Genomic DNA, 18,819 nt, shown 5'->3' with positions numbered 1-18,819 from the left:
TGTTTTAGCCGCTTTCAAGCTCTGCGTCTGTGTTTTAGCCGCTTTCAAGCTCTGTGTCTGTGCTGTTTTAGCTGCTTTCAAGCTCTGCGTCTGTGCTGCCTTTTAGCCGCTTTCAAGCTCTGCATCTGCGTTTTAGCTGCTTTCAAGCTCTGCGTCTGTGCTGTTTTAGCCGCTTTCAAGCTCTGCGTTTGTGTTGTAGCCGCTTTCAAGTTCCGCGTGTGTGCTGTGTTTTAGCCGCTTTCAAGCTCTGCGTCTGTGTTTTAACCACTTTCAAGCTCTGCGTCTGTGCTGTGTTTTAGCCACTTTCAAGCTCTGCGTCTGTGCTGTGTTTTGGCCGCTTTCAAGCTCTGCGTCTGTGCTGTGTTTTAGCCGCTTTCAAGCTCTGCGTCTGTGCAACATTTTAGCCGCTTTCAAGCTCTGCGTCTGTGCTGTTTTAGCTGCTTTCAAGCTCTGCGTCTGTGCTGTTTTAGCCACTTTCAAGCTCTGCATCTGTGTTTTAGCCGCTTTCAAGCTCTGCGTCTGTGCTGTTTTAGCTGCTTTCAAGCTCTGCGTCTGTGCTGTTTTAGCCGCTTTCAAGCTCTGCGTCTGTGTTTTAGCCACTTTCAAGGTCTGCATCTGTGTTTTAGCCGCTTTCAAGCTCTGTGTCTGTGTTTTAGCTGCTTTCAAGCTCTGCATCTGTGTTTTAGCCGCTTTCAAGCTCTGCGTCTGTGTTTTAGCCACTTTCAAGCTCTGAATCTGTGTTTTAGCCGCTTTCAAGCTCTGCGTCTGTGCTGTTTTAGCCGCTTTCAAGCTCTGCGTCTGTGTTTTAGCCGCTTTCAAGATCTGCGTCTGTGCTGTTTTAGCTGCTTTCAAGCTCTGCGTCTGTGCTGCGTTTTAGCTGCTTTCAAGCTCTGCATTGACTGTGTCTGTGCTGTTTTAGCCGCTTTCAAGCTCTGCGTCTGTGCTGTTTTAGCCACTTTCAAGCTCTGCGTCTGTGTTTTAGCCGCTTTCAAGCTCTGCGTCTGTGCTGTTTTAGCTGCTTTCAAGCTCTGCGTCTGTGCTGCGTTTTAGCCGCTTTCAAGCTCTGCATCTGTGCTGTTTTAGCCGCTTTCAAGCTCTGCGTCTGTGTTGTAGCCGCTTTCAAGCTCTGCGTCTGTGCTGTGTTTTAGCCACTTTCAAGCTCTGCATTGACTGCGTCTGTGCTGCGTTTTAGCCGCTTTCAAGCTCTGCGTCTGTGTTGTAGCCGCTTTCAAGTTCTGCGTCTGTGCTGCGTTTTAGCCGCTTTCAAGCTCTGCGTCTGTGCTGTTTTAGCCGCTTTCAAGCTCTGCGTCTGTGCTGTGTTTTAGCCGCTTTCAAGCTCTGCGTCTGTGCAACATTTTAGCCGCTTTCAAGCTCTGCGTCTGTGCTGTTTTAGCTGCTTTCAAGCTCTGCGTCTGTGCTGCGTTTTAGCTGCTTTTAAGCTCTGCGTCTGTGCTGTTTTAGCCTCTTTCAAGCTCTGCATCTGTGTTTTAGCCGCTTTCAAGCTCTGCGTCTGTGCTGTTTTAGCCTCTTTCAAGCTCTGCATCTGTGTTTTAGCCGCTTTCAAGCTCTGCGTCTGTGCTGTTTTAGCCGCTTTCAAGCTCTGCGTCTGTGTTTTAGCTGCTTTCAAGCTCTGCGTCTGTGTTTTAGCCGCTTTCAAGCTCTGCATCTGTGTTTTAGCCGCTTTCAAGCTCTGCGTCTAAGTTTTAGCCGCTTTCAAGCTCTGCGTCTGTGCTGTGTTTTAGCCGCTTTCAAGCTCTGCGTCTGTGCTGTGTTTTAGCCGCTTTCAAGCTCTGCGTCTGTGCAACATTTTAGCCGCTTTCAAGCTCTGCGTCTGTGCTGTGTTTTAGCCGCTTTCAAGCTCTGCGTCTGTGCAACATTTTAGCCGCTTTCAAGCTCTGCGTCTGTGCTGTTTTAGCTGCTTTCAAGCTCTGCGTCTGTGCTGCGTTTTAGCCGCTTTTAAGCTCTGCGTCTGTGCTGTTTTAGCCTCTTTCAAGCTCTGCATCTGTGTTTTAGCCGCTTTCAAGCTCTGCGTCTGTGCTGTTTTAGCCTCTTTCAAGCTCTGCATCTGTGTTTTAGCCGCTTTCAAGCTCTGCGTCTGTGCTGTTTTAGCCGCTTTCAAGCTCTGCGTCTGTCTTTTAGCTGCTTTCAAGCTCTGCGTCTGTGTTTTAGCCGCTTTCAAGCTCTGCATCTGTGTTTTAGCCGCTTTCAAGCTCTGCGTCTGTGTTTTAGCCGCTTTCAAGCTCTGCGTCTGTGCTGTTTTAGCTGCTTTCAAGCTCTGCGTCTGTGCTGTGTTTTAGCTGCTTTCAAGCTCTGCATCTGTGCTTTTTTAGCCGCTTTCAAGCTCTGCGTCTGTGTTGTAGCCGCTTTCAAGCTCTGCGTCTGTGCTGTGTTTTAGCCACTTTCAAGCTCTGCATTGACTGCGTCTGTGCTGCGTTTTAGCCGCTTTCAAGCTCTGCGTCTGTGCTGTTTTAGCCGCTTTCAAGCTCTGCGTCTGTGCTGTGTTTTAGCCACTTTCAAGCTCTGCGTCTGTTTTAACCACTTTCAAGCTCTGCGTCTGTGCTGTGTTTTAGCCGCTTTTAAGCTCTGCGTCTGTGCTGTGTTTAGCCGCTTTCAAGCTCTGCGTCTGTGCTGTGTTTTAGCCGCTTTCAAGCTCTGCGTCTGTACAACATTTTAGCCGCTTTCAAGCTCTGCGTCTGTGCTGTTTTAGCTGCTTTCAAGCTCTGCGTCTGTGCTGCGTTTTAGCCGCTTTTAAGCTCTGCGTCTGTGCTGTTTTAGCCTCTTTCAAGCTCTGCATCTGTGTTTTAGCCGCTTTCAAGCTCTGCGTCTGTGCTGTTTTAGCCTCTTTCAAGCTCTGCATCTGTGTTTTAGCCGCTTTCAAGCTCTGCGTCTGTGCTGTTTTAGCCGCTTTCAAGCTCTGCGTCTGTGTTTTAGCTGCTTTCAAGCTCTGCGTCTGTGTTTTAGCCGCTTTCAAGCTCTGCATCTGTGTTTTAGCCGCTTTCAAGCTCTGCGTCTGTGTTTTAGCCGCTTTCAAGCTCTGCGTCTGTGCTGTGTTTTAGCCGCTTTCAAGCTCTGCGTCTGTGCTGCGTTTTAGCCGCTTTCAAGCTCTGCGTCTGTGCTGCGTTTTAGCCGCTTTCAAGCTCTGCATTGACTGCGTCTGTGCTGCGTTTTAGCCGCTATCAAGCTCTGTGTCTGTGCTGCCTTTTAGCTGCTTTCAAGCTCTGCGTCTGTGTTTTAGCCGCTTTCAAGCTCTGCGTCTGTGCTGTTTTAGCCACTTTCAAGCTCTGCGTCTGTGCTGTTTTAGCCGCTTTCAAGCTCTGCGTCTGTGCTGCGTTTTAGCCGCTATCAAGCTCTGCGTCTGTGCTGCTTTAGCCGCTTTCAAGCTCTGCATTGACTGCGTCTGTGCTGCGTTTTAGCCGCTTTCAAGCTCTGCGTCTGTGTTGTAGCCGCTTTCAAGTTCTGCGTCTGTGTTTTAGCCGCTTTCAAGCTCTGTGTCTGTGCTGTTTTAGCTGCTTTCAAGCTCTGCGTCTGTGCTGCCTTTTAGCCGCTTTCAAGCTCTGCATCTGCGTTTTAGCTGCTTTCAAGCTCTGCGTCTGTGCTGTTTTAGCCGCTTTCAAGCTCTGCGTCTGTGTTGTAGCCGCTTTCAAGCTCTGCGTCTGTGCTGTGTTTTAGCCACTTTCAAGCTCTGCGTCTGTGCTGTTTTAGCCGCTTTCAAGCTCTGCGTCTGTGTTTTAACCACTTTCAAGCTCTGCGTCTGTGCTGTGTTTTAGCCACTTTCAAGCTCTGCGTCTGTGCAACATTTTAGCCGCTTTCAAGCTCTGCGTCTGTGCTGTTTTAGCCGCTTTCAAGCTCTGCGTCTGTGTTTTAGCCGCTTTCAAGCTCTGTGTCTGTGCTGTTTTAGCTGCTTTCAAGCTCTGCGTCTGTGCTGCCTTTTAGCCGCTTTCAAGCTCTGCGTCTGTGTTTTAGCCGCTTTCAAGCTCTGCGTCTGTGCTGTTTTAGCCGCTTTCAAGCTCTGCGTTTGTGTTGTAGCCGCTTTCAAGTTCCGCGTGTGTGCTGTGTTTTAGCCGCTTTCAAGCTCTGCGTCTGTGTTTTAACCACTTTCAAGCTCTGCGTCTGTGCTGTGTTTTAGCCACTTTCAAGCTCTGCGTCTGTGTTTTAGCCGCTTTTAAGCTCTGCGTCTGTGTTTTAGCTGCTTTCAAGCTCTGCATCTGTGTTTTAGCCGCTTTCAAGCTCTGCGTCTGTGTTTTAGCCACTTTCAAGCTCTGCATCTGTGTTTTAGCCGCTTTCAAGCTCTGCGTCTGTGCTGTTTTAGCCGCTTTCAAGCTCTGCGTCTGTGTTTTAGCCGCTTTCAAGCTCTGCGTCTGTGCTGTTTTAGCTGCTTTCAAGCTCTGTGTCTGTTCTGCGTTTTAGCTGCTTTCAAGCTCCGCATTGACTGTGTCTGTGCTGTTTTAGCCGCTTTCAAGCTCTGCGTCTGTGTTTTAGCCGCTTTCAAGCTCTGCGTCCGTGCTGTTTTAGCTGCTTTCAAGCTCTGCGTCTGTGCTGCGTTTTAGCCGCTTTCAAGCTCTGCATCTGTGCTGTTTTAGCCGCTTTCAAGCTCTGCTTCTGTGTTGTAGCCGCTTTCAAGCTCTGCGTCTGTGCTGTGTTTTAGCCACTTTCAAGCTCTGCATTGACTGCGTCTGTGCTGCGTTTTAGCCGCTTTCAAGCTCTGCGTCTGTGTTGTAGCCGCTTTCAAGTTCTGCGTCTGTGCTGCGTTTTAGCCGCTTTCTAGCTCTGCGTCTGTGCTGTTTTAGCCGCTTTCAAGCTCTGCGTCTGTGCTGTGTTTTAGCCGCTTTCAAGCTCTGCGTCTTTGCAATATTTTAGCCGCTTTCAAGCTCTGCGTCTGTGCTGTTTTAGCTGCTTTCAAGCTCTGCGTCTGTGCTGCGTTTTAGGCGCTTTTAAGCTCTGCGTCTGTGCTGTTTTAGCCTCTTTCAAGCTCTGCATCTGTGTTTTAGCCGCTTTCAAGCTCTGCGTCTGTGCTGTTTTAGCCTCTTTCAAGCTCTGCATCTGTGTTTTAGCCGCTTTCAAGCTCTGCGTCTGTGCTGTTTTAGCCGCTTTCAAGCTCTACGTCTGTGTTTTAGCTGCTTTCAAGCTCTGCGTCTGTGTTTTAGCCGCTTTCAAGCTCTGCATCTGTGTTTTAGCCGCTTTCAAGCTCTGCGTCTGTGTTTTAGCCGCTTTCAAGCTCTGCGTCTGTGCTGTTTTAGCTGCTTTCAAGCTCTGCGTCTGTGCTGTGTTTTAGCCGCTTTCAAGCTCTGCATCTGTGCTTTTTTAGCCGCTTTCAAGCTCTGCGTCTGTGTTGTAGCCGCTTTCAAGCTCTGCGTCTGTGCTGTTTTTTAGCCACTTTCAAGCTCTGCATTGACTGCGTCTGTGCTGCGTTTTAGCCACTTTCAAGCTCTGCGTCTGTGCTGTGTTTTAGCCGCTTTCAAGCTCTGCGTCTGTGCTGTGTTTTAGCCGCTTTCAAGCTCTGCGTCTGTGCTGTGTTTTAGCCGCTTTCAAGCTCTGCGTCTGTGCAACATTTTAGCCGCTTTCAAGCTCTGCATCTGTGCTGTTTTAGCTGCTTTCAAGCTCTGCGTCTGTGCTGTTTTAGCCGCTTTCAAGCTCTGCGTCTGTGCTGTTTTAGCCGCTTTCAAGCTCTGCGTCTGTGCTGCGTTTTAGCCGCTATCAAGCTCTTTGTCTGTGCTGCGTTTTAGCTGCTTTCAAGCTCTGCGTATGTGCAACATTTTAGCCGCTTTCAAGCTCTGCATCTGTGCTGTTTTAGCTGCTTTCAAGCTCTGCGTCTGTGCTGCGTTTTTGCCGCTTTTAAGCTCTGCGTCTGTGCTGTTTTAGCCTCTTTCAAGCTCTGCATCTGTGTTTTAGCCGCTTTCAAGCTCTGCGTCTGTGCTGTTTTAGCCTCTTTCAAGCTCTGCATCTGTGTTTTAGCCGCTTTCAAGCTCTGCGTCTGTGTTTTAGCCGCTTTCAAGCTCTGCGCCTGTGCTGTGTTTTAGCCGCTTTCAAGCTCTGCGTCTGTGCTGTTTTAGCCGCTTTCAAGCTCTGCGTCTGTGCTGCGTTTTAGCCGCTTTCAAGCTCTGCATTGACTGCGTCTGTGCTGCGTTTTAGCCGCTATCAAGCTCTGCATTGACTGCGTCTGTGCTGCGTTTTAGCCGCTATCAAGCTCTGTGTCTGTGCTGCCTTTTAGCTGCTTTCAAGCTCTGCGTCTGTGTTTTAGCCGCTTTCAAGCTCTGCGTCTGTGCTGTTTTAGCCGCTTTCAAGCTCTGCGTCTGTGCTGCGTTTTAGCCGCTATCAAGCTCTGTGTCTGTGCTGTTTTAGCCGCTTTCAAGCTCTGCGTCTGTGCTGCGTTTTAGCCGCTATCAAGCTCTGTGTCTGTGCTGCCTTTTAGCCGCTTTCAAGCTCTGCGTGTGTGCTGTTTTAGCCTCTTTCAAGCTCTGCATCTGTGTTTTAGCCGCTTTCAAGCTCTGCGTCTGTGTTTTAGCCGCTTTCAAGCTCTGCGCCTGTGCTGTGTTTTAGCCGCTTTCAAGCTCTGCGTCTGTGCTGTTTTAGCCGCTTTCAAGCTCTGCGTCTGTGCTGCGTTTTAGCCGCTTTCAAGCTCTGCGTCTGTGCTGCGTTTTAGCCGCTTTCAAGCTCTGCATTGACTGCGTCTGTGCTGCGTTTTAGCCGCTATCAAGCTCTGCATTGACTGCGTCTGTGCTGCGTTTTAGCCGCTATCAAGCTCTGTGTCTGTGCTGCCTTTTAGCTGCTTTCAAGCTCTGCGTCTGTGTTTTAGCCGCTTTCAAGCTCTGCGTCTGTGCTGTTTTAGCCGCTTTCAAGCTCTGCGTCTGTGCTGCGTTTTAGCCGCTATCAAGCTCTGTGTCTGTGCTGTTTTAGCCGCTTTCAAGCTCTGCGTCTGTGCTGCGTTTTAGCCGCTATCAAGCTCTGTGTCTGTGCTGCCTTTTAGCCGCTTTCAAGCTCTGCGTGTGTGCTGTTTTAGCCGCTTTCAAGCTCTGCGTCTGTGTTTTAGCCGCTTTCAAGCTCTGCGTCTGTGCTGCGTTTTAGCCGCTATCAAGCTCTGTGTCTGTGCTGCCTTTTAGCCGCTTTCAAGCTCTGCGTGTGTGCTGTTTTAGCTGCTTTCAAGCTCTGCGTCTGTGCTGTGTTTTAGCCGCTTTCAAGCTCTGCGTCTGTGTTTTAGCCGCTTTCAAGCTCTGCGTCTGTGCTGCGTTTTAGCCGCTATCAAGCTCTGTGTCTGTGCTGTTTTAGCCGCTTTCAAGCTCTGCGTCTGTGCTGCGTTTTAGCCGCTATCAAGCTCTGTGTCTGTGCTGCCTTTTAGCCGCTTTCAAGCTCTGCGTGTGTGCTGTTTTAGCCGCTTTCAAGCTCTGCGTCTGTGTTTTAGCCGCTTTCAAGCTCTGCGTCTGTGCTGCGTTTTAGCCGCTATCAAGCTCTGTGTCTGTGCTGCCTTTTAGCCGCTTTCAAGCTCTGCGTGTGTGCTGTTTTAGCTGCTTTCAAGCTCTGCGTCTGTGCTGTGTTTTAGCCGCTTTCAAGCTCTGCGTCTGTGTTTTAGCCGCTTTCAAGCTCTGCGTCTGTGCTGCGTTTTAGCCGCTTTCAAGCTCTGCGTCTGTGCTGTTTTAGCTGCTTTCAAGCTCTTTGTCTGTGCTGCGTTTTAGCTGCTATCAAGCTCTGCGTCTGTGCTGTGCTGTATACTTTGCTGTTCCTTACAGGAGTGTTACTCCGGCAGTCATCTTTCCGTATGGTGGTTCTGATGGCCACTCTCTTACAAGCCTTGCCATCCTCTTTACCTACACACACACACACACACACATGCAACAGTTATGTAAGACACATACAAACACACAACTGAGTTACAGATTTCAGTGTCTCTGACCAAGACAACACACACACACACACACACACACAGATATAAATGTTGCATTTTGTGATTCATTCGACAGAAATATAACAGTAAACAGTTGAGTTACAAACCAAATATACCAGTCATAGAGCAGTTCAAACTGCAATCACACAAACAGAAAAATACAATGAAAGTCAAAGAACAGGGTAATTCATACACAAATATACACACACAGGCAGTGGTGAGTGGGGTGTGTGTTAGTGGAGGCCAGTACCTGTGTCACAGTTAGTGCTAGCTGTGGGGGTTACGGGTCTAATGGTAAAGGGCAACAAACCCAGTCCAGCACCTGGGCGTCAGGAGAGACACAGTCCAACGTCATCAGTTAGCAGGATAGGGTTGTGAGGGACTGTGTGTGTGTTAAAATACTGCATATGTGTGCATGTGTCAGTGTGAGTGTGTGTGTCTGTAGAAGATGGAGTATAAACTGAAGTCAGTCCACATGCATATGCAAACATGCCAAACACACCTACACTGTAGCTGCCCAGCTGATGAAGCGCAGTCCACTGCGGCAAGCACATTCACACACAGACGCACACACACACACACATATATATGAAAGCAGACAAGAGCTGAAAGGTGTGTTCACACACTCTTTACAACCACAATGATTTGATTGTGATTTATGTGTTTGTGTGTTAACATGCTGGAAAAGCTCCAGATGCTGCTGTAGCCAAATTCAGGAGGGAGATCTCCTCTACAGACAACATGGATGACGTACAGACACACTGACTGCCAGGCAGAGACACTTGTATAAGGTTGCTGCTGGGATGCAGTTTGCCCTCCAGGACAGCGGGGGGCGACTATTGCCAGGCGTTCAGCCAGGAAGCCCAGCGCTGCAGCCCGGCTCCCAGCCCCACACGCCGAGCAGTCAGCACACAGTGACCCCCAAGCAAGACGAGCAGTCACTAGGGTCAAGGGTCACTTACATGTTTTACAGCAGCCATCCACGTATGTCTGAACCACGCCACCATTCTGCAACAGGAACCACACACACAAGAACACAGATCAGGTTTCTTCATCAGGTGACAGGTGACAACTGTGGTGGAACATTTACAAACCTGAATGCATTCAGTGTCATTGAAGGGTGGACAGACCACGCCTGAGGCCAGAACTACTGCGCCCACTGCCGTCTCCATGCAGTCGTACCGAGTGCAGTTAGACACCCAGGAACTTCCTGCCTAAAGGACACAACATCGGTCCAAATGAGCAATTTTCACCGTCAAAAATCTGATGCCAAGGGAAACACAGCCGTACCAGGAAGAGCTCCGAGGTGCCATTTTCAGAGGAGAACACACAGGTGATGTTCTTACAGGAACCGCAGCAAACATGTGGATCAGAAGATGGGATGTATACCTGATGCTGCACACACACACACACACACACACACACAGGTAAACAACAACAACATCGACATTTATTTCTTATAGAGCCCAAAATCACATACAGTATGTCTCAATGGGCTTTGACAGACCCTACAGTTGACACCCCCCCACACTTGACCCTTCTGCACACAAGGAAAAACTCCAGAAAAAAAGAAAGGAAGAAACGTTGGGAAGGAGTGATAGAGAGAGGGACCCCCTTCCAGAGTAGAGTGAGCCTGCAAATGGTGTCAGTGCAGGGTTGGGGATGGTTTGTACAATAAACACTGAGATCTATTTTCAAAACTCTTTAATAGATGTAGCATGAGGATCATGGTCACATAATCTATATCTTATACATATAAACAGCTGTTCCACACATGATGTTTTCCAAAAATCGTCCTGCGACCACGCCCACTACCAAACAATGTAGACAGATTATTAGCGCAGTTACATTTACCGCATTTACCAGACGCCCTTATGCAGAGCGACTTACAATCAGTAGTGACAGGGACAGTCTCCCTGGAGACACTCAGGGTTAAGTGTCTTGCTCAGGGACACGATGGTAGTAAGTGGGTGTTCTGGTTCATAGTGTGTTACACACTAGGCTACTACCACCCACAATGTGAATCTGACATTCATGAACACTGTTACATTCATATGTGTTGGGGCAGTGGTGGCCTAGCGGATAAGGAAGCGGCCCCGTAATCAAAAGGTTGCCGGTTCGAATCCGGATCCACCAAGGCACCACTGAGGTGTGCTGTGCTACGGGTGCTCACCTCATTTCTGCTGTCACCGGAACCAGAACTTTTACATAAGGCTTGGATTTATTCTCATGCCGTGTAAGTGTTGCATTCTTTAGTCTGTGGAGGCCAGGTCTCCACATAACTCCACATGTGTTCATTCATCATTTTGATGCCTTCAGTGAGAATCTACCAACGTAAATGGTCAATGAGAAGTTGTGTACTGTATATTGATGTACTGTACTGTATATTGATGTGTGTGTGTGCGTGTTGACAAATCCAAGCCTTATGTAAAAGTTCTGGTTCCGGTGACAGCAGAAATGAGGTGAGCACCCGCAGCACAGCACACCTCAGTGGCGCCTTGGTGGATCCGGATTCGAACCGGCAACCTTTTGATTTGATTTGTGCAAGTGCGCGTGTGCATGAGGCGTACCAGCTCACACTTCTCTGTACAGTTGACGGTCGAGATGTCCATTGCGTAGTAGCCAGTGTGTGTATCTCTGTGCTGGAGGCAGTGGACGGTGTAACACAAATCCCCCTCAAAGTACTGAACCATAGACTGACCTGGACTCAGCACAGTGATGCCCTGAAACAAACATACATCTGCCTTCTCTACACACACACACACAAACACACACACAGATGTAAGAGAAACTTCTTTAGCTGCTTGGTGAGGAGGTTTGATGGTTAGATGGTCCTCTGATCGTCTTACTGCAGGTGAACTGGGGACAGCCGCACACGGTGCTGTAGTCTGGCACCTCCACCTGAACTTCACCCTAAACATGACCAAAAGCAAGAGTCAGACACAACACACACCCCAACACACGCACCTACAATCAACACATATACACAACTCACCACTGCGCACAGGGGGCGGCTGATGTTGTGACACTGGCATTCTGTCAACACACATCACAACAGTACAGAGATACAACATATGCTTACACACATCAGAACAGCACAGAGACACAATACACACTTACACATCAGAACAACACAGAAACACAACACACACTTACATATCAGAACAGCACAGAGACACAACACACGCTTACACATCAGAACAACACAGAAACACAACACACACTTACATATCAGAACAGCACAGAGACACAACACACACTTACACATCAGAACAACACAGAAACACAACACACACTTACATATCAGAACAGCACAGAGACACAACACACGCTAACACACATCACAATAGCACAGAGACACAACACACACTTACACATCAGAACAGCACAGAGATACAACACACGCTTACATATCAGAACAGCACAGAGACACAACACATGCTTACACACATCAGAACAGCACAGAGACACAACACACACTTACACATCAGAACAACACAAAAACACAACACACACTTACACAACAGAACAGCACAGAAACACAACACACACTTACACATCAGAACAGCACAGAGACACAACACATGCTTACACACATCACAATAGCACAGAGATACAACACATGCTTACACTCATCACAACAGCACAGAGACACAACACACGCTTACACATCAGAACAACACAGAAACACGACACACACTTACACATCAGAACAGCACAGAGACACAACACATGCTTACACCCATCACAGTAGTACAGAGATACAACACATACTTACACGCATCACAATAGCACAGAGATGCAACAGACACTTACACACATCACAATAGCACAGAGACACAACACACGCTTACACGCATCACAACAGCACAGAGATACAACAGACACTTACACACATCACAATAGCACAGAGACACAACACACGCTTACACGCATCACAATAGCACAGAGATGCAACAGACACTTACACACATCACAATAGCACAGAGACACAACACACGCTTACACGCATCACAACAGCACAGAGATACAACAGACACTTACACACATCACAATAGCACAGAGACACAACACACGCTTACACGCATCACAATAGCACAGAGATAAAACAGACACTTACACACATCACAACAGTACAGAGATACAACACACGCTTACATGCATCACAATAGCACAGAGACACAACACACGCTTACACACATCACAATAGCACAGGGACACAACACACGCTTACACACATCACAATAGCACAGAGATACAACACACACATCACAGCAAAGCAACATAATTTTACACACAGAAGCAAGAATGTGTAGATACACACACAGCCACTTCTACATATGTATACAGCGAGATACCACAGGTGTAGTCGGGACAGCAGCGTCCTCTCACTGGTCTCTTGATGAGTGCAGCTCCAGGGGCACAACTTACAGAAGCTTCTGGACACACATTCACATCACACACTGCAAACACACACAAGTCACAAATATCATTATTGTTGACTCAGTATGAGATCCTCTTGTGTATAAAGCGTACAAGTGTCTGTGTGTGTGTGTGTGTTTGTACCACAGTGGTACTGAGGACAGCAGTGATTGGTTGTGTTCATATCCACGGCGAGGATCTCTCCAGGTACACAGACTGGAATGGGATCGATGCAGGATTCACACACTGATGAACATGGAGAAAACACACACACACATATACACCAGAAAATCACCCACATCACACATATCAGCAGAAAATGCAGACCATGAATACACAAACACATCAGAACACACACACACACACACACACACACACACAGAAGTAATAAACACATGAAATACCACAGAGAAAACTGTAGCAGCAGCTGCGCTCCTGTCGAACCTCAACCAGGAACTGATCTTCTCTGCACACTGGCATCGGAACCCGGGGGCAGGACAGAGGATCACATTCTACAATCCATCAGTCCATCAGTCAGTCAGTCAGTCAATCGTTCAATCGGCATGTGTGTGTATGATTACTTACCACAGCGATACTCTGGACAGCAGGACAGGAGGCTGTAGCCAATCAGCAGTCTGAACCCAACATCACAGTTCGGAATGTCACTCTGGCACAGTGTTAGATTGCACTCTGTGTCACACACACACAAGGCCGTGTAATACTGATTATATGAGCGGCGGCCATGGCCGGGGGGAGATGCGTGACGTGTGTGAACGTTACCACATATTTTCTTGGGGCAGCACGCTCCTTCCTCCAGCACACTGAGGGCGTGCTCGCCCTCTCTCTCACACAGGGGGGCGGGGCCGTCCTCACACTCCGGCTCCACGGCGATCACACTCCCGTTCTGAAGGCAGCGGAAGAGGCAGCAGCCCCGCTCGGAGCCGTTCCACACCTCATCCGCGGCACGCGGGAGGCCGGTGTTGTCCGTACACACTGCAACACCACCACAGGCCATGAGAAGTCAGAGTGAAGCCAGGCTCCCAGGGCTCCTCAGGACACACTCACCACACAGTCCCTCTGAGACGCAGAAGGCGGAGTCAGCACGGTGCAGGATGGTGCCGCTCCTACAGACACACTCCTCCCGGATGGACGTGCAGGTGCTCTCCTCGTAAAAATCCCGGTTCTGGCACGTCCTCGTCTGGCACGTATTCACACATGGCTGATACTCCTTACCAACAGGGCACTTTAGTGCTGCACACACACACACACAGCGTGAAATACGGACTGTATCTGCGTGTGTGTGTGTGTGTGTGTGTGTGTTCATTACTCACGGCAGAAGTTGGGTTTCCTCCAGGAGATGCAGATCTGGTGTGTGTAGCAGATCGCCACGAATGCAGCCAGGAAGTCACACTCGTGGTCCTTATAGTGTAGATCACCAGCAAAGACCTTATCACAGAACTGCTCGGGAGAAACCTACACACACATACACACACACACACACACACACACACACACACTTTACCGTACACCTACACAAATACAACCTGTGACGGCTTCAGCAGAGCTTCTGTGTGTGTGTACCTTGTGGTGACACTGGGAGAATGGACGCTGGTTCAGCATGTTCAAGCACATGGAGCAGTTGCCTGTGGTGCAGTTGTCTCCAACTCTGCGGAAGGAAACGGCCTCCTCCAATGTGTCCACCATCCAGCCCTGCAGGAATGCTGGGATATCCTCCACCTCCCGTAGAACCGTCCCATTGGGCAGACGCAGGTCATCCGCAGGGTTCCCATCACAGCAGCCTGAACACAGTTTCTTTTCATCATTCCCCGTGACCACTGCACCAGTGCCAGTGCGGTTCCTGTGCCATTCCGCCTGTGTTCACCGAGGCCACAAGAATATTGTGAAACTGTGACGTCAACTAAAGTTTGCTAAAAGCAAACCGAACTTTAAATAAATCAAATCTGAAGTTGTTTAGGCTGCTGAAAAATGAAATGTGCCAATTTTGCGAAGTAAGTGCGTTTGTGATTGTTGGTGTCAGGAATATCAAATATTATATATGCTAATGAATAGGTAAATAAGATACAATGCTATGACATTCATTTTGTTAATTATGTTCATCATGTGTCCTGCAGTACGGAATTGTGACAGCTCGCGGCCATGTTCGCACTCCATAGTATAAGGTAGGTACAATTCTTTACCACATTCAAGGACTCATCAAAGTAATACGAAGAAGAAATAAATGTAATTTCTGTACATCAATGAGTCTACTGTTCTTCTTAAAAAATCCACCTGAGCGTGTCAACCAAGGCTGTGAAGAACACAATTACAGTGATGTAGATGCAGCGTTGGGTTCTCAAATCAGTAGACAGGTTCTCACTGGTTTGGCAGTGGCTGAACGTTAGCAGCAACACTGGCACCCATACATTAGAAAGCAAGCCACACCCACTGACCGCAGAGTCCCTTGGTTGCCGTGGTGATGTTGGCAGGGGCGGAGTACTGCAGCACCATAATGCCCGTGCTGTGGTACCACTGGATGTTGAGCCCACTGGGTGTCTGGATCATATACATGGTACCTGTATCATCGATGTGGAGCTTCTGCCTACTGAAGGGAAGTCGAGCTGTGATCTGGTTCACAGAGACCTTCAGCAAAAAAAAACATAAACAAGGCATAATATAACCATAACCATGACCACCATATGAACAAAGCATAACCAGAACATAACCATAAAAACCACAAACAGCATATAAACAATGCATAACCAGAACATAACCATAAAAACCATGACCCACATATGAACAACACATAACCAGAACATAACCATCAAGACCATGACCCGCATATGAACAACGAATAACCAGAACATAACCATAAAAACAATGACCCACATATAAACAATGCATAACCAGAATATAACCATCAAGACCATGACCCGCATATGAACAACGAATAACCAGAACATAACCATAAAAACCATGACCCACATATAAACAATGCATAACCAGAATATAACCATCAAGACCATGACCCGCATATGAACAATGCATAACCAGAACATAACCATAAAAACCACAAACAGCATATAAACAATGCATAACCAGAACTTTACCATCAAGACCATGACCCGCATATGAACAACACATAACCAGAACATAACCATAAAATCCATGACCCGCATATGAACAACGAATAACCAGAACATAACCATAAAACCATGACCCACATATAAACAATGCATAACCAGAATATAACCATCAAGACCATGACCCGCATATGAACAACGAATAACCAGAACATAACCATCAAGACCATGACCCGCATATGAACAATGCATAACCAGAACATAACCATAAAAACCATGACCCACATATAAACAATGCATAACCAGAATATAACCATCAAGACCATGACCCGCATATGAACAACGAATAACCAGAACATAACCATAAAAACCATGACCCACATATAAACAATGCATAACCAGAACTTTACCATCAAGACCATGACCCGCATATGAACAACGAATAACCAGAACATAACCATAAAAACCATGACCCACATATAAACAATGCATAACCAGAATATAACCATCAAGACCATGACCCGCATATGAACAATGCATAACCAGAACATAACCATAAAAACCACAAACAGCATATAAACAATGCATAACCAGAACTTTACCATCAAGACCATGACCCGCATATGAACAACACATAACCAGAACATAACCATAAAATCCATGACCCGCATATGAACAACGAATAACCAGAACATAACCATAAAAACCATGACCCACATATAAACAATGCATAACCAGAATATAACCATCAAGACCATGACCCGCATATGAACAACGAATAACCAGAACATAACCATAAAAACCATGACCCACATATAAACAATGCATAACCAGAACTTTACCATCAAGACCATGACCCGCATATGAACAACGAATAACCAGAACATAACCATAAAAACCATGACCCACATATAAACAATGCATAACCAGAATATAACCATCAAGACCATGACCCGCATATGAACAATGCATAACCAGAACATAACCATAAAAACCACAAACAGCATATAAACAATGCATAACCAGAACATTACCATCAAGACCATGACCCGCATATGAACAACACATAACCAGAACATAACCATAAAATCCATGACCCGCATATGAACAACGAATAACCAGAACATAACCATAAAAACCATGACCCACATATAAACAATGCATAACCAGAATATAACCATCAAGACCATGACCCGCATATGAACAACGAATAACCAGAACATAACCATCAAGACCATGACCCGCATATGAACAATGCATAACCAGAACATAACCATAAAAACCATGACCCACATATAAACAATGCATAACCAGAATATAACCATCAAGACCATGACCCGCATATGAACAACGAATAACCAGAACATAACCATAAAAACCATGACCCACATATAAACAATGCATAACCAGAACTTTACCATCAAGACCATGACCCGCATATGAACAACGAATAACCAGAACATAACCATAAAAACCATGACCCACATATAAACAATGCATAACCAGAATATAACCATCAAGACCATGACCCGCATATGAACAATGCATAACCAGAACATAACCATTAAAACCACAAACAGCATATAAACAATGCATAACCAGAACTTTACCATCAAGACCATGACCCGCATATGAACAACACATAACCAGAACATAACCGTAAAATCCATGACCCGCATATGAACAACGAATAACCAGAACATAACCATAAAAACCATGACCCACATATAAACAATGCATAACCAGAATATAACCATCAAGACCATGACCCGCATATGAACAACGAATAACCAGAACATAACCATCAAGACCATGACCCGCATATGAACAATGCATAACCAGAACATAACCATAAAAACCATGACCCACATATAAACAATGCATAACCAGAATATAACCATCAAGACCATGACCCGCATATGAACAACGAATAACCAGAACATAACCATAAAAACCATGACCCGCATATGAACAATGCATAACCAGAACATAACCATAAAAACCATGACCCACATATAAACAATGCATAACCAGAATATAACCATCAAGACCATGACCCGCATATGAACAACGAATAACCAGAACATAACCATAAAAACCACAAACAGCATATAAACAATGCATAACCAGAACATAACCATAAAATCCATGACCCGCATATGAACAACGAATAACCAGAACATAACCATAAAAACCATGACCCGCATATGAACAATGCATAACCAGAACATAACCATAAAAACCATGACCCACATATAAACAATGCATAACCAGAATATAACCATCAAGACCATGACCCGCATATGAACAATGCATAACCAGAACATAACCATAAAAACCATGACCCACATATAAACAATGCATAACCAGAACTTTACCATCAAGACCATGACCCGCATATGAACAACACATAACCAGAACATAACCATAAAATCCATGACCCGCATATAAACAATGCATAACCAGAACTTTACCATTAAGACCATGACCCGCATATGAACAACACATAACCAGAACATAACCATAAAAACCATGACCCGCATATGAACAATGCATAACCAGAACATAACCATCAAGATCATGATGTCAGCACCTTCCGCTCCAGCCGGTTGATCATGACCTTGTAGGAGTGAGTTGTAATGTTCAGCTTCTTAAAACACAGACCAGAGGTGCCGCCGCTGGGGGTCTACAGGGAACAGAAAGAGAGGTGGGGCTACAGAAACGAATAAAATAAAGATGAACAGTACAGTATTCTGTGTGTGTGTGTGTGTGTGCGCTGATTATGGTCCAAGGTAAACTCACGGGCCTCCTGATGTAGTTGACACTCTGGAGAAAAGGAACAGGAAGTGACTTATGTCAGAGCTGTCAGAGACAGGCTGTGTGAAGGTTGTAGGCGGAGCTTTGTTACCTCACTGGTGGGACATTTCTCAATGTGACCCACAATGTTCTCTCTGGGCAGGTGGACCAAGATGTAAGAGCCGTTATCGTACAGAGCCACATTATTCCCATCAAACGTGATGACCCGGAGATCTGAGATTACAGAGCAGCGGCCTAACACACACACACACACACACACACACACACAAACATACACAAACATAAGCACACATGCACATGGTTGAGTCTTTGGGGAACACATCATTACATCATTGTGTGTGTGAGTGGGTGTGTCCCCCTACATGGGCAGCTCCACTGTGGGCAGCAGCGGTCTGTGTTGGTCTGGACAGCCATGCCCAGCAGGTTGCAGTGTGGTTGTGTGATGTTGTGTCTGCAGTGTTCAGACGCGTTGTGTAACATCAGCTGACCTTCCAAACAGATCAACTCACTGCATTCGTCCACACGCACTGAATACGGGGCCTGAAACACACAGACATCAATACACCTACATATCCACACACAGTGGGAACACACACACACACGCACACACAATAACACACCGTG

At 46.8% G+C, this 18,819-nt stretch overlaps 1 protein-coding gene across 7 annotated transcripts in view; it reads right to left on the bottom strand.

Moving 5' to 3' along the window:
* otogl (otogelin-like) overlaps positions 1–18,819 on the bottom strand; it is a 38,676-nt gene that overhangs the window by 2,744 nt on the left and 17,113 nt on the right. Inside the window, exons 36-58 of one of the 7 annotated variants that reach the window (XM_028967426.1) lie at positions 18,816–18,819; positions 18,558–18,735; positions 18,287–18,429; positions 18,181–18,204; positions 17,972–18,064; positions 14,749–14,938; positions 13,880–14,097; positions 13,630–13,771; positions 13,364–13,549; positions 13,079–13,291; positions 12,884–12,988; positions 12,703–12,810; positions 12,443–12,544; positions 12,235–12,339; positions 10,872–10,912; positions 10,726–10,789; positions 10,447–10,625; positions 9,167–9,271; positions 8,971–9,090; positions 8,839–8,884; positions 8,383–8,415; positions 8,127–8,198; positions 7,720–7,799 (exon numbers count right to left, since the gene is read on the bottom strand). The exon at positions 18,816–18,819 is cut by the window's right edge and continues 562 nt beyond it. In XM_028967426.1, the coding sequence (XP_028823259.1) occupies positions 7,720–7,799; positions 8,127–8,198; positions 8,383–8,415; positions 8,839–8,884; positions 8,971–9,090; positions 9,167–9,271; positions 10,447–10,625; positions 10,726–10,789; positions 10,872–10,912; positions 12,235–12,339; positions 12,443–12,544; positions 12,703–12,810; positions 12,884–12,988; positions 13,079–13,291; positions 13,364–13,549; positions 13,630–13,771; positions 13,880–14,097; positions 14,749–14,938; positions 17,972–18,064; positions 18,181–18,204; positions 18,287–18,429; positions 18,558–18,735; positions 18,816–18,819 (2,551 nt within the window). Of the gene's footprint in view, positions 1–7,719; positions 7,800–8,126; positions 8,199–8,382; positions 8,416–8,838; positions 8,885–8,970; positions 9,091–9,166; positions 9,272–10,446; positions 10,626–10,707; positions 10,790–10,871; positions 10,913–12,234; positions 12,340–12,442; positions 12,545–12,702; positions 12,811–12,883; positions 12,989–13,078; positions 13,292–13,363; positions 13,550–13,629; positions 13,772–13,879; positions 14,098–14,748; positions 14,939–17,971; positions 18,065–18,180; positions 18,205–18,286; positions 18,430–18,557; positions 18,736–18,815 lie in introns of those variants that run through there. The other 6 variants (XM_028967427.1, XM_028967429.1, XM_028967428.1 and 3 more) reach the window with 6 other exon arrangements.

This window comes from Denticeps clupeoides, unplaced genomic scaffold (genome assembly GCF_900700375.1).
Source record: "Denticeps clupeoides unplaced genomic scaffold, fDenClu1.1, whole genome shotgun sequence".
Classification (NCBI taxonomy): Eukaryota; Metazoa; Chordata; class Actinopteri; order Clupeiformes; family Denticipitidae; genus Denticeps; species Denticeps clupeoides.
Note: the sequence above shows the minus strand (reverse complement) of the source record. Positions and strands in the feature narration are given on the sequence as shown.